Source organism: Aphidius gifuensis, linkage group LG6 (genome assembly GCF_014905175.1).
Source record: "Aphidius gifuensis isolate YNYX2018 linkage group LG6, ASM1490517v1, whole genome shotgun sequence".
NCBI lineage: Eukaryota > Metazoa > Arthropoda > Insecta > Hymenoptera > Braconidae > Aphidius > Aphidius gifuensis.
In genome coordinates this window covers 14,528,457-14,544,914 of record NC_057793.1, presented here as the reverse complement: position 1 = coordinate 14,544,914, position 16,458 = coordinate 14,528,457, and the positions used below count along the sequence as shown (strand labels likewise).

At 30.0% G+C, this 16,458-nt stretch overlaps 1 protein-coding gene across 2 annotated transcripts; it reads left to right on the top strand.

The window, feature by feature from the left end:
- The first annotated feature begins 1,264 nt into the window (after positions 1–1,264).
- Positions 1,265–14,695, top strand: LOC122859549. Of its 2 annotated transcripts, XM_044163212.1 has the most exons (8): positions 1,295–1,459; positions 1,611–1,695; positions 8,452–8,659; positions 9,469–9,625; positions 12,131–12,199; positions 12,616–12,763; positions 13,809–13,989; positions 14,555–14,695. In XM_044163212.1, exons 3-8 carry the CDS (start codon positions 8,452–8,454, stop codon positions 14,680–14,682), a joined length of 891 nt encoding a protein of 296 aa, XP_044019147.1. In that variant the 5' UTR covers positions 1,295–1,459; positions 1,611–1,695; the 3' UTR covers positions 14,683–14,695. The 2 variants fall into 2 exon arrangements, with proteins under 2 accessions (XP_044019146.1, XP_044019147.1); XM_044163211.1 differs by lacking the exons at positions 8,452–8,659; positions 9,469–9,625; positions 12,131–12,199; ... (1 more) ...; positions 13,809–13,989; positions 14,555–14,695 and adding an exon at positions 4,098–7,191 and having other exon boundaries at positions 1,265–1,459.
- Positions 14,696–16,458: the final 1,763 nt, after the last annotated feature.

Sequence of the window (16,458 nt, the reverse complement as noted above, 5' to 3'; positions counted from 1 at the left end):
GTCCCAGAAGAAGATGTAGCTGAGGTATTAATGTTGCTTAAAACATAATTTTTCTAGCCACATTGATTCCTGAGCTACATTTTTTCCTTAGCTACTGCTTGTCCTATATATAAATTCATTTATTTAATAAATAAAGTACATGTAATTTAATTTTTGAAGGATAAATATGTCTAAGAAAAAGATGTAGCTAAGGAAAAAATGTAGCTAAGGAATTGAAGTTGCTTTAAACATAATTTTTCTGGCCACATTAATTTCTTAGCTATATCTTTTCCTTAGCTACATCTTTTCCTTGGAATTTTTATTTTCGAAAAATGAAATATATTTTTTAGTCATCACAAAAATAAAAATCGCAAGAACAAGCAGTAGCTAACGAAAAGATGTAGCTAAAAAATTAAGGTTGCCAAAAAATTATGTTTTAGGCCAAATTAATTGCTTAAAAGATAATTTCTTGGCAACCTTAATTCCTTAGCTACATCTTTTCCTTAGCTACTGCTTCTCCTTGGCATTTTTATTTATTTTAAATATAACCCTGGTAGAAATATTTCTCCGGCATTACTCCGTTTTGGCCCATTTCCGGAGAAATTACTCCGGCACAAGGGTGGTGGCGGAGAAATTACTCCGGCATGAGATTAATGTCGAAAAAATTAATCTGCCACTACTTTTATGCCGGAATATTTTCTCCACCCTCAATCTCATGCCGGAATAATTTCTCTGCCATCAACCTCATGCCGGGGTAATTTCTCCGGAAATGGGCCAAAAACGGAGAAATGCCGGAGTAATATTTCCACCAGGGAAAATACATAAGAAATTTAGTTTTTAAAAATACAAATGTCCAAGGAAAAGCAGTAGCTAAGGAAAATAAGTAGCTAAGAAATTTATTTTGCCAAAGAATTATGTTTTCAGGAAATAATGTTGCTCGAAACATAATTTTTTTGACAACATTAATTCCTTAGCTCGATTTTATCGTCGGCTACTACATTTTCTTGGACCTTTTCATTTTTAAAAAATAAAATAACATGTGTTTTATTAATTAAATACAGTACACTGCTCGTCTTTGGGATTTTTATTTTTTCAAAATGAAATATTATTATATTTAAATATATTATATTTATATATTATTATCATATTTATTAAATTATTATTATTATTATATTAATATTAAGCGCTTTTTCAACTATCATACATTTGATGTAGTATCATACGTATATACGTATGATACCTGAAAAATCGTCGGATTACCCATCGCTGATGACGCCACCCAGGCTATAGTTTACATACTGTTGCATATGTACTATTCGCTGTGACGCCAATCTAAGCAACAACCAGCAACAACTAAAAAATATACAAAACTGTACAAAACACATAACACTACAATAGCAGAATTCACTGACTGATAAATTAATTTATTTAGTCCAATAAAATAAAAAGGATTTATTATTTTGTAACTTAATATTCAGAGGTAAGTGCACAACTTTTTATCAGCATCATGGTAACGCTTGTCAATTCTAACCTGATTTCTTTTTGCCTAAAGTAGGCGTTGCCTTGATGCTGATGAAATAAATTAATATTGTGATATGTTTTATTTAAAACATGACTTTATTTTTTTGTAGGTGAAAAAAAACAATTAAAAAAAATACAATAATTCATAAGTTGTTGAATGATCAAGAGTATTGTTTTGGGTCTCTATATTTTCAGGTAAGCTGCTTTTATTATTTAATATTTTTTATCACTTGACATCACATATTGTTAAATTATTATTTTCTACCTATACAATTTTTTTTTTTTTTTTACGTGGTTGACAACGTTCACATATTATGATTTAATTGTCGTGTCAGCCTTGACATAATCACAATGTTGCCATACTAAACAACGTTCACATTGTATCATTAAACCTTACAATCTTATAACATCTTCATCACCAGCTGTTGAGCCTTGTGATGGTGGAAAACTATTTGTTGGTACTTTACCAGTTGCTTCTGTTATTGTATTTATGAAATTTATTTTATTACATAAATATAATTTACGTAATCTTGGTGCTGATATACCAATTTCACTCGTTCTACTATAATATTTTATATAATAATCAAATAGCTTTATCATATCGTTATCAAATTGATCTGGTGTTTTATAATTACCAGTTTGTATTTTTTCTTCAATTATTGTTAAATCAATTGGTTCTTGTGATTTTTCATAATATTCTGGTAATTTACGTTTACCTGGTAATGTTATAAATAAAAATTACACAATAATTTTCTTATTTTGTGTAATTCTTGTGCTTGTGCTAATCTTCTTGTTCTAACAGTACGTGATTAATTATTTGCTAACGCTATTAATTGTGAATAAAATGCATCTGTTTTATCTGTTGATTGTCCATTACTATCACTACTACAATTACCACCACCACCACCACCTGTATCACCACTACCATTACCAATTATTATTATTATTATCAATTAATCTACCATTTGTATTAAATTGTTGTTGGTGTTGTTCTTGTTGTAATTGTGATAATGGTAATTTTACTCTTCTTACTTTTTCTAAATTTCTTAATAAAAAACAATGATGCTGTTGGGCTAATAATTTTTGTTGATTTGACATTGATTTCATTGTTGGTGTATTTATAAAATTTGTATCACCAAATTTACGTGTTTTAAATAAACTTTTGAATAAAAACTTTCAAGAGAGAGTTTATCTTGTCTATATTTAGTTTCTTTTTAATTATATTTTGATTACTTATGAGAGAGGCATTTCGTCGATTACATTACATTCAGGAAAGGATGCTGCCAAATAAATTACTTTGTAGTCTAAATAAATTCCTCAGCATTATTTTTTATATTAAATTAAAATTATTGTGTCAAATGGCTGTAGAATAAGTCTGGATTATAAATTAATTTATTTGGTTACATCCTTTCCTTAGCAAAATTTGCCAATAGCTTTTTAATAAATTTTTTATGGCAAAAATAGCTAAGGAAAGGATGTAACCAAATAAATAAGGACGTATTCTAGATTAATTCCGCAGCCATTTCCCACAATAATTTGAATTTATTATAGAAAATATTGCTGAGAAATTAATCTAGACTACTGATTAATTTATTTGGCCATATCTTTTCCTCAGCTTTTTTTTCCATAATTAATTAAAAATAAATGAATTATTAGTCTAGCTTGATTCCTCAATTATTTGCCACATATATTTTGATTTATTATAATAATAAAATATTGCTGAGGAATTAATTTAGATTACTAATCAATTTATTTGGTTACATTCTTACTTTAGTTACATTTGCCGAAAGCTTTTCAATTAATTAATTATGGCAAATATTGCGAAGGAAACGATCTAATTAAATAAATTGATTCGTAGTCTACATTAATTTCACAGCCATATGACAATAATTTTAATTTTTCGTAGAAAATATTGCTGAGGAGTTAATCTAGACTACAAATTAATTTATTTGGCTACGTTTGTTCCTTAGCTATATTTTTTTCATAATTAATTAAAAAGTGATTGGCAAATGGCTTAAAAAATAAATGTGGCTTACTTGTATATACAATGTTATACAAGTTGCCATTTTTAAAACACAGAAACTTGGAAAAAATGAAAAGTTTCCCCGCCGGGAATCGGACCCGAATCTTTTGCAAACGCTGGGAAACGGTAAATTCAGATTTACCAGATGTGATCAGACACGCATCCAAATGTATGTAAACGGTCGGAAAAGAATGGCCCAGGGGGTAACCATGGGATGCCACGAATCTGAATTTACGTAGGTCCATTACCCTTACCATTAACCTCTAAACCACAGGGTTTCTTAATTTTTTCCAAGTTTCAACAATCTAACACCGACGTCTTTTTATTCCTCATTAGAGCCATTTTTGAAATTTTTATTAAATAGTAAATTTGATGATTATTTTGATTTATTTTTAAATTATCCTTCTACTTTTTTTAATACATAAATCTTTTAAATAAAAAAAATAAATAAATTTATTAATATATTTAATATTAAAATAAATAATTAGAAAGTTAACAACAATTATATAAATAATTTGCCTGTTGGCGACGTCATAATAAAATTTTATTCTAGACTCTTTTTTTAATTTTTCAGATTACAGTAGCGGTATTAAAATATTAATAATATATTCTAGTTCTATTTGAGAGCATCTTTAACTACGTTGTTATCTTACTAGATTATTCCTTATTTTTTTTCGATTGTTGATATTTTGTACCATACGGATATGGATTGTAATCTTGACTCCGATAGTGATTCTTCCTCCTCTGACAGTGTTAGGTCCACCGTTACTGATAGTACTTCAGATGAATCACAAAGTGAACCGGTAGACATTAAATCGAAATTTGCTCAAGCTTGCTCGACTATGAAATTAACTCATGTCCAAATTAATAGTTTGTTAGAAGTTTTTAGAGAACATAAATGTTTTAAAAACTGGCCAAAAGATGCACGAACTTTGCTTCAGACACCACGTAAGGTTGCTGAAAATATATATCACCTCGCGGGAGGTGAGTACGTTCATTTTGGGATGGAGGATGCACTTTCTGAAATTTTACTTAAAATCACGCCGTCTTTAATTCCCGACACTCTCATTATAGATTTTAGTACCGATGGAGGCAACCTTGATAAACAGGCCAAACGCAATGTTTGGCCCATTCAAATTCGTGTTCATAATATTCCCGGTTGTCCACCTGGAATTGTAGGGATTTGGTGTGGAACTTCATTCACTCACCAGCCAACTGACGCATCAGCTTTTTTCGCGAAATTTATTAAAAACTTTAATGATTTGATGATTAGTGGGTTCGTTTTCAAGGGTATTTGCAAAGTTGTTCGACCTGGGAGTTTTATTGCTGATGCACCAGCTCGTGCTTTTGCTCTAGGACATATGGCACACAATTCAGACTCACCCTGTTCCAGATGTAAAGTTTGTCGTACTCCTCTTCAAGGAGATAATAGAGCCCTACGGACAGTAGATGATGAAAAAAGAAATGACAGGGAGTATAGGGATCGCGAAGATGCATTTCACCATAAAGCTAGTCGAGCATGTGGTTTGGCAGATCTTGAACATTTTGATATAGTAAATAATGTAGTTTTCGATTCTATGCACGCTGTTTTTCTTGGTATTGTGAAACGGTTTCTTAGCATTTTAGTTGGAGGCAGGGATAATCCTAATCTCAAGTTAGATGAATTAAATATCGTCAAGATTAATGTTAGACTCGCTTTTATTAAGAACTGCTGTCCAGAAGAATTTGCTCGTAGGCCTGAGGATATTACTAAATTTTCTAAGATGAAAGCTACTGAATTTCGCCAGATTCTTTTATATTCAGGTGCCGTTGCTTTTCGTGGTATTATAAATTCAGCAATATATTTACATTTTTTAACCTTTTCTTGTGCGATTCGTCTTCTTACTTGTCCAAAAGTAAGTGAGGCTGAAATTACTTTTGCAGAAAATTTAATAAAAACATATGTCAAAAATGTTGAAAACTTTTTTAATCATCATTTTCTAACTTATAATTGTCATATTCTTTTACATTTAGCTGAAGATGTCAGAAATTTCGGACCACTTGATGGTATTTCTGCATTTCCTTACGAAAATAATATGCAGTACTTCGCAGCAACTTGTCGTAAACCTACTCAATATTTAGAACAAATCGTTAATAGGCGCGAAGAACGTAAATTGCGTAACATTGAAGAAAACCCTCGTGTCAATTTTTCACTTATTCCTGGTAAACTTTGGACTAGCCCATTCCCTTTGCCAACAGAACTCATATCAGCAGCTGCTCAATATCAAACCCTTCAAACACCAAAGTATAAAATTAATACTAATAATAAAGACAATATATTCATGTTAAAAAATAAAACTCTCGGCATGGTTCAAAATATTATTCTTGATAAGGGAAAATTTAAGCTTCTATTCCAGAAATTTAATATACAACTAAATTCATTTTTTCAAATTGGTAACTGGCAATCATCATTTTTCGGGGTTTTTCGTTGTTCGGATCTTTCTGATAAACAACAAATTATAGATGTTGAAGACATCCATGCGAAATGCTTTTGTATGCCTTATTTCCATGATAACGAAGTAACGCCAACCGAAGGCGAGTTTATTGTTACATTAATAGAATCTACTATCGCGTGAATTTTTTTTATGTTCTGTCTTTTCAGTAGCCTCATCTTAGAAATTTAGTTTAGTCTGTGATTAACAGGTTTCGAGCAAGTGGGTGGGATGCAACGATCGTCAGTTTAATTCTTTTTCTTGGGTTACTTTTTATTATTTTCATTCTAATCTTGATTATTATTAAAATCCAAACAGCACAGCTATGATTATATTCCATTTGTAGAAGCATTGACACGAGATTTTAAAATTAAAGATAATAAACATTCTGAGTATGTGATGATTACTTGATTATAGTCATTTTTTTCAACAGCTCTGCTGAGTATCATAATTCATTTTTGAAAGCATTTGTACAATATTTAAAATAAATGTAGTCATGAAAATTCAAACTTGATATAAATTAAACTCATGATAATTATAATAGTTAATTATTTTTGTTTTCATAATAATTTATTCGAATCAATTTCTTTTTTTAATAATTAACTAGATTATTTTTTTAATTTTTTTTTTTTTCAATTCAACAAACAGCCATGATGATAAACTGTTAACGTGAAAATAATCATCAATAAATTAATGATTTTTTCTTGTCAAAAAAATTCTGAGCTGTTCCAAAAATATAAATAAATGAATAAAATTAACGAATAAAAAAATATTGAGAAATTCATCTTGTGTTTATTATGTCTTGTTTGAATGATCATATATATTTATACTCATTAATTATTCAGCATATAAAAGTAGCACATTTTTCATTATATTTTTATTGAACTTATGAATTGTCTTTAAAGTCGATATCAAATATTTGAATTTCGGGTAGGTTTGAATTCATATTTTTTGATGAGTAGCTCAGGGCAGCGTTCGATAGCTGGCCGAGGCCAAAAATCCGGCCAATTTTTTATCATGGTTTATTTTATATGTTCGTAGTATCAGCACTGCTACATTATAATTTCAAATATTTACATGGGATTTTCTCATAGTGAGTTTTTGATTTATCAAGTTGTCTTTCCGTTGGCCCAGGCCGAGGCCCTCGGCCAGCTATCGAACGCTCCCCAGAAAAATTATTTAACATTGAAATAGCTACCGATAATAATTTTATTAACTAATTGTCTGAAAGTTGACTAATTTTACTTGAATTTCCAATAGAAGGTTTTTATTCCCTCAATTTTTAAATTGAATAATTATTCAGATCGTTTTTTTTCTGGAATTATTTATTGTGTAGATATTCTGAGACATTCAGGATTAAAGTTGATGTTGTTTAGAATAGGGACAGTCGTTGATTATGTGCTATGGCAAGGACATTCTGCTTTTACTGATGGCAAGATACTGGTTTAAAAACTTCAGTATTCGGTGGCATATTTGGTTTGGACATTCGAAAGATCGGATTGTAAGAGTATGGGTCTCTGATTGGGGTTCGATGGTTGCTCGTTTGGGTTCCCCATTACACAAATGTGTGGAAATATTCTGTGAAGCATTCATTTGGGCATTCAATAGATTGGACAGCTCATTTTTCATTTCCATTTGTACAATATTTAAAATAAATGTAATCATGAAAATTCAAACTTGATATAAATTAAACTCATGATAATTAGTTGTCAATTTCTTTTTAATAATTAACTAGCAATTCGCCACAAACGTGAAAATAATCATCAATAAATTAATGATTTTTTCTTGTCAAAAAAATTCTGAGCTGTTCCAAAAATATAAATAAATAAATAAAATTAACGAATAAAAAAATATTGACAAATTTATCTTGTGTTTATTATGTCTTGTTTGGATGATCATATATATTTATACTCCTTAATTATTCAGCATATAAAAGTAGCACCCTTTTCATTATATTTTTATTGAACTTATGAATTGTCTTTAAAGTCGATATCAAATATTTGAATTTCGGATAGGTTTGAATTCATATTGTCAGTATTTTGAAATTTTTTGATGAGTAGCTCAGGAAAATTATTTAACATTGAAATAGCTACCGATAATAATTTTTATTAACTAATTGTTTGAAAGTTGACTAATTTTACTTGAATTTCCAATAGAAGGTTTTTATTCCCTCAATTTTTAAATTGAATAATTATTCACATCGTTGTTTTTCTGGAATTATTTATTGTGTAGATATTCTGAGACATTTAGGATTAAAGTTGATGTTGTTTAGAATAGGGACAGTCGTTGATTCAATATTGTAATACTATTATATTGCTAGCAAGAGACGTTCTTTTTAAACTAGGCAAAGGTGATGACAATATCACCTCAAGCTTAGTTTAAAAAAACGAATTTTGTTGGCAATATATTAGTATTACTCAAATGGTTGTGAATTCATTGTTTTTATTCTGAAAAAAGATGAACCAAAATACAGGAGTGTTCTTCAGTCCACCGGGTGGTCGTGGTAGAGGTCGTGGGCTTGTAATCCCGAAAACCTTAAAAGATAAACGCCGGATTTCATTCCCACATAACATCCAATCATCAGAAGTTGCGACTGCAGATCTGCAATCGCAACTTTCGAAATCATCACCACTATCCGAGACATCAAACACACCAAACACATCAAGTAAGTAAAATAAATTAACAATTAAGTAAAAATTTTAGTTTTCTTAAGAATACCCTGGTGGAACCAGTACTCGGACGGTAGAGACGTAATTTAAACTATTTGAACTATAAAAAATATATTTAAAAAAAAAAAAAAAACATTATTATTATTTTTAAATTCTTTATAATAATAGCTTTCATTTAAAAAAAAAAAAAACTCGTATAAATTATAAATTCAATGAAAATTTTACGGAAATTGATATCAAACACTAAAATTAATTATATTTGATAGACGCATAAACTGATACTTTAATTAGTAGCAATCACTCGACGACGACTACTCACAATGCTCTCTGAAGCCCATTAAGTGTCACATATTTTTATTCTACCTTTAATATTTATAAAAAAATATTTCTATTATTTATTAAAAAAAAACCGTCTGTTTAAATCAAAGAATATGAGACGTAGAAATATTTTAAAAAATGGTTTGAATTTTAAAATAAAAACTATCGGCATAATTACTGAATAACAGCCAAGTGTCCGACTACTAGGGGGCGTCCAGTACTGGTGCCACGGTATTCCACATCTTTTGATAACTAAAATTATGAATATACAGTATAATATAACCAGAGCCGAGAAGTTCGTCTGTTATTTCAGCTTGCCGTAAATACCATGGCGACATGGTAAAATATAGTTTAGAAAAAAGACGATCTGAACCTCGTACATGGAAAAAATGGCCTTATTTTTTTTGGCCTCTTAAAAATGGCTTCTTTTTTTATGCCTCGCAAAATGGCCTTGAAGTTATATTAATATACTTATAATTTTTTACAGTCACTTCGACCTTATTACCAGAGAAGACAATGATAAATCACCATAATGATGATGATGATGATTATTATTACGAATATGAAACGTTGGAAGAAGAAAATAATTCAATTATTGCAAATGATAATGGTAATGCACAGCGTCCATCTCCTGAACCCATCCCGTAAGTCATATCATTGAATCCATTCATTAATCTATAATTTATTCAATTTAAATTTCATTCTATCTACCTCACAATGGGAATATTCGAATTCAGTCCCGTGGCCCCCGTGGCGAGGGACGTGACTTATCGTCCATACTGGTTTCCGTCCGTTGTCATTTTTATTTTTCGACTAGTTTCGGCTAGTTTTGCCAAGTGCAAAATAATGGACCCAGAAAAATGAATTAAATTTTACGAAAAAAAACGAAGTCCTCTATTTTGAATTTTGCAAAACTAGACGAAACGAGTCAAAAAAAAAATTACTACGGACGGTCATGATGGCCATAATCCGCAATAAGCTGCCACGGGGGGCACTATGGGGTACCACGGAACTGAATTCACCTACCTCCGAACTCACCTACGTCCCTCACAATCTCACGGAAATTCTTTAACTTCCCCGATAGCCAGCGGCGTACACTTTGCGTTCACGTTGAGGTCACGCCGTGCATGCACTATCGTGCCTTCATAATGTATGCAAAGTGTATTCGTAAAATGTACGGCAGATGGAGCAGACACCATGCAAGCCATACGAGCTGCATTAGTGGATCACGTAGTGCCTTGACCGTGTACTTCCTTCACAAAGTAAAAATTTAGATAAAACATTGGAAAATGTTTTGGTTTGATTAATTCCTGACCGATTCACCAAAATTATTTTATTATTCTATAGTGGCAAATAACTATGGAAATAATGTAAATTTATAAAAAAATTTTTTTTAGATTTTATTATTTGCCGATAGCATTTAAATTAATTCGTAGACTACATAATTTTTACAGCATTATGTTCTAGTTTATAAAAAAATTAATAGATCAAATGTTTGTGAAAGTAATCTAAGCTACGAATTAATTTATTTGGAAACATTCTTTCCTGAAATACATTTACCATAATGAATTAATAAAAAAGCTATCGGCAAATGGTTCTGAGAAAAAAATGTTGCCAAATGAATTAATTGCCACTCTAGATTATTTTTACAGCCATTTGACCAAATAATTTTCTTTTGAACTAGAAAATAATGCTGTAAAAATAATCTAGTCTACGAATTAATTTATTTGGCAATTCCTTAGCTACATCATTTTCTTAGCTTCTGCTTATCCTTGGGATTTTTGTTGTTGAAAAATAAATTTACATGTATTTTATTTATAAAAGAAATAAAAATGTCCAAGGAAAAGATGTAGCTAAGGAATTAATGTGACTAAGGAATTATTTCCTTGAAACATTTTGCTAACATTACATCTTTTTCTAGCTACTGCTTTTCCTTGGACATTTTTTATTTATTTTATAAATAAAATACATGTAAATTTATTTTTTAAAAATACAAATGTCCGAGAAAAAGCAGTAGCTAAGGAAAAGATGTAGCTTAGGAATTAATGTTAAAAAATTATGTTTTAGGAAATATTCCTTGTACTTTATTATTAACTGCTTTTCCTTGACATTTTTATTTATTTTATAAATAGAATGCATGTAAAGTTATTTTTTTAAAGTACAAATGTCCAAGAAAAAGCAGTAGCTATGAAAAGATGTAGCTAAGGAATTAATAAAAATTATGTTTCAAGGAAATAATTCCTTAGTCACATTAATTCCTTAGTTACATCTTTTTTTTTTAGCTACTGCTTTTCCTTGGACATTTTTATTTATTTTATAAATAAAATACATGTAAATTTGATTTTAAAAAATACAAATGTCCGGAAAAGCAGTAGCTAAGGAATTAATGTGGCAATATATATATGTATATTTTTAAATCTATTTTAAAGTTATTAAAAATACTCGCAATGAATGCACGGTGAATACACGATGCTCATTGATGTGTATTTTAAATGCCTGCACTTCGTGTACACGCCGTGGACGCAGCGTGCAGTCAGATAGAGAATTCAGACGTGACACAAAATCAGCAATACTGACTACATACACGGTGTGTGCACGATGGCTACATTCAGTGCATGCACTGGCGTGTACAATAGTGCCTACACCTTTGGCTATCAGGGATTATTATACATTGTATTTCTGTAATTTATAGGGTTAATAACAAAAAAAATATTACATTTCTACCTCGTCAATAAATGAATATTAATTAGCTAAAAAATTTTCACTTAGCTATATATTATTATTGTTGTTTTCATTTAATAAAAAAAAGTTCCTGATGACTCACTATTCCTTAGCTATATTTTTCCTTAGCTCCATATTATTCTTGATGTTTCAATTTAATAAAAAAAAAATTACCCACGAACCACTTTTTATTATCGATGATTGTTTTATTTAATTTGATAAAAAAGCGGAATTACTATTCCTTAGCTATATTGTACCTTGGCTACATATTATCCTTGTTTATTGAATTTAATAATAATGAAATTACTGGCGAATTATTTTCCCTTAGATACATATTGTTTTTGTAGTCCAACCAACTTGATTAAATAAAAAAATCCGCCCTAAATCCGTAATTGAATCAACTTTTTTTTTCATTTTCTATTCTGAAGGGTGAATGTAGCACAGCAGATACTAAATGAGCTTCATGACATGGAACAAAGATCCATAGCATCAATCAGGTAACTTTACAATATATCATGTTATAGTATCTGTTATCAGTACTGTTACATTGTCCATTACGTTCGCATGTAATAAGCCTGGGGTTAATAAAAGAAAAGCAAACTATAATACTCATTCTATTAGAATTTTTTTTTTAGGGAATATTGAAATGTAGTTACAATTCTTTGCGAGTTTACACCTCGATTATTATTAATAAATTAAAATTTATAGGTGGAGATAGCCTGGACTTTTTCAATTTTTAACTTTTTAAATTTTTCTTTGAGTCAATAGTTAATTTTTTAGAGATTTAGAATATGGTATAGGCCAGGTTAATTAGATGCGAACATCTGCTATTTATTTATTTATTTATTTATTTATTTTTTTATTTATTAAAATCCAACTGAAATAAAATGAATATTGGTCTTCTTTCTTTTAGTAATTTGACCAAGGTTGTGCAAACCGCGATTCAAAATCATCAAGATATTGATCAAGTCTCTCCAGAGTTGCCCGACAGGATGCCATTTGTTAATATTGAAGATTTCAATCATTTTGAAAATAGTGATAGAATTACAAAAAAAAAATTGGTTATTTTTTTATTTTATTATGTTTTCATGAATTTTTTAGAAATAGTATTAAAAAAAACTGCAGAGTAAACAATTCAACATCGTGTCAAATAACTGGCTGCATTCTTTTGTCAAAATGTTTTTTCCGGTTTGCAGTTTCACTCATGAATTTTTTTTTTTTTTTGATTACCAATTGATTGATGACAGGTATATTTACCGGAAATCTGGGGGATTACATAGAGAATTTCGTTATTTTGTCGTTGTTTCTGCTTCTAGCTTTATGTCCGTATTTCAAGGTGAAACTGCCAAGCGAAAAAAATTTTTTCCTCTCTGAGGCATTTTTTTTACTACGTTCAAGAAGACTAGAAATACAGGAGGACTTACTCCCTATCTCGCCTGTATATAAAAACCGTTCCGCTATATGGCCGCCGCATAATTGAGGGGCGCTAGTAGTACCCGGGTAACGTGCGCGACTTGTATCGCTTTTTTTTTTACAATGCGCACAATACAAACATACTCTGACAAACACTAATAGAGCATATACACATGATGTTTGTCAGAGTATGTTTGTATTGTGCGCATAAAAAACGATACAAGTCGACGCAATACTACCCTATCAACGCCCTCAACGGAACAGTTTTATGAGGCAAGTTCGTCCTCCTGTATTTCTAGTCTTGACTACGTTTCCACGCGGTTGCGGTGGTAAAGTGAACTATTATCCCACTCTCCGCTCCACACGTCTTTTTTACTTTATCGTGCGTAACTTTCATTTTACCGGAAGCGTAACTTTCATTTTACCGTAAAAATCATTTTACCGGAAGTTTCGGTTAAAGTGAAAAAGACGTGTACAGCGAAAAGTGAGATAATAATTCACTTTACCACAACAAATGCGTTTAAAAAAGTAGAAAAAAAATGCCCACGTGAGGAAAAATATATGTGAGATTAGGGGGTTAAGCAGAATTTTATCAAACCCTACTTTACCCCCTAGTATCACAATATACTATTAATTATCAGCAATGCATCCAATATTTTTTATTCGTTGATAACTGAATTTTTTCTTTGTTAGACAAAGTATCTTGCTTCGATGGGAGGGTTCAGCAGCTGTCCTAAGAAGACAATTGCGCAATTCTGGAAAAAATGTTTCGATGATAAGGAAAACGTCACCCCAAATCTTATCTGGAAATACAATAAACTGTACGCCGACAGGGTTGTCCTACTCCAGGGGGGATTTTACAAATGCTGCAAAAGTAAGTAAACTGAAGAAATAATGTAGCTAAGGAATTGATGTTGCTTACCACATAATTTTTTTGGCAACTTTAATTCCTGAGCCTCATCTTTTACTTAGCTACTGCTCGTCCTTGGTATTTATTTATTCATTTAATAAATAAAATACATGTAATATTTTTTTTTATAACAAAAATTTCCAAGGAATAGCAGTAGCTAAGGAATTAATGTGGCCAGAAAAATTATGTTTTAAGCAACATTAATTTCTTAGCTACATCTTCTCCTTAGTAATCTATTTATCTGTAAATAAAACACATGGAATTTATTATTAATAAATAAAACACATGGAATTTAATAAATAATAAAATTAATAAATAATAAAATTCCATGTGTTTTATTTACAGATAAATGGATTACTAAGGAGAAGATGTAGCTAAGAAATTAATGTTGCTTAAAACATAATTTTCCTGGCAAAATTAATTCTTTAGCTACTGCTTCTCCTTGGAAGTTTTTGTTATAAAAAAAAATATTACATATGTATTAATAATAAAGAAAATAATATTTGAGCACCCTTCTTTGGTTTTTCAGAAGCTGTTTCACGTATTTTTAGACAACGTCAGCCTACAGATGAAGATTTCAACAAATTCATGCAATGTGCTTTCAAAAGTACCAAAAATCGTAGGGGTGAAAAACCTAAAACAGCCGGAGCAGCATAGATCAACATTTAAAAAAAAAAAAAATATTACAAAAAATTATTAATTTTTCTGTTCTATTAATTATATTATATTTAATCCATGTTATAAAATTTTCATCAAAATATACAATATATTTATTCATGTAGATTTTATTCAAAAAATTTATTTATAAAATTATATATTCATCACAAAACTATATATGTTTCTACATTTATTTCACGTTCAATCATCATGCTTTGAATTTATTTTGTGTCACCGAGCATATATTGATATTGATACAATTAATAGCTAAATCTTTAGTTTTCAAACTGCGAATAAATTGACTGGCAGAAACTACCAGTAAACTACCGGTAGATTACTGGTAAGTCTTTCCGGTATCTTCTACCAGTAATCTACCGGTAGATTACTGGTAGGAGATACCAGTAGGTCCTACCAGTAATCTACCGGTAGATTACTGGTAAGATCTACCAGTAGGTCCTACCAGTAATCTACCAGTAAGAACTACCAGTAATCTACTGGTAGGTTACTTGTAGGAATTACCGGTAGTTCCTACCAGTTATCTACCAGTAGATTACTGGTAGGTCTTACTGGTAGATTTCCAATGAAAATTACCGGTATCTACCAGTAGATTACTGGTATGTGGTTATCTGGGTAATAATAATAATTCTTTGGCAACCTTAATTCCTTAGCTACATCTTTTCCTTAGCTACTGCTTTTCCTTGGACATTTTTATTTATTGTATGAATAAAATACATGTAAATTGATTTTTATGGGAATAATGTTGCTTAAAATATAACCCTTTGGCAACCTCAATTCCTTAGATACATCTTTTCCTCAGCTACTGCTTTTCCTTGGACATTATTTTTCTTACATAAATATATTACATGTAATTTACTTTAAAAAATAAAGTTGTCTTAAAAAGTTAATGATTAACTAAAATAGTATTAATTCTATTTCCATTTTTTAAATCTTAGTTACTGCTTTCTATAATTTACAATAAAACTATATAAAACAAATAAATAATAATATTTTCAAGCTTTTTTCCAACTGTTTTTTTTTAGTCTCGTTTCAGTCTCATTTCGACGTCGAACCGAGGCTTAAAACCGGTTACGCCGAGACTGAATAGAAAAATACCTTAAAATTCATTAATTATGTTGTTTTATAAATAATAATTATTCGTTTTTCTATAATTTACAATAAAACTCTATAAAACAATCAAATAATAACATTTTTGAGTTTTTTTTCAACTTTTTTTCTTGAGCCTCGTTGTAGTCTCATTTTGACGTCGAATAGCGTAACATTCCGACATCGAATTGAGCTCGCTTCCGACGTCGATCCGAGCGTAAAGCCTCGATCCCCGAGTCTAATTTCTACCTGGGCTTTAATCAATTTTTCTAATTTCCATGAAAAAAAATTACATTTTGTTTTTTCCATACTGTTGAAATTAGCTTATCAATTTTCAAATAATTCTAATTTTTTTTTGGCATTTGTTGGTTTTTTTTTAAGTCTACAATTACGTTTGTGCCTCTTGTGACTGAACGGAAATTAAAAGTCACGACAGTGCCTCGCGTCTAGTACGAGAAAAAAAAAAAATTTTGTGAGCCATCTAGACTCACGGGTTTATTATGTGTAAACATATTTAGCGTTTCGTTGTAATTGAACAAAAAAATAATAAGTACACATTTGAACAAATTTTTTTTACTCATTGATAAAATTATTGTTTTTTTTTTATTTCATTTTTTTCTATTTTCATACAATTAATGTTGTTCAGTAATTTTCAATAATCAATGAATTTAG

Bases quoted from the DNA above. Each gene is read 5' to 3' on its own strand.
- LOC122859549 (XM_044163211.1), top strand. From the start codon at position 4,228: ATGGATTGTAATCTTGACTCCGATAGTGATTCTTCCTCCTCTGACAGT.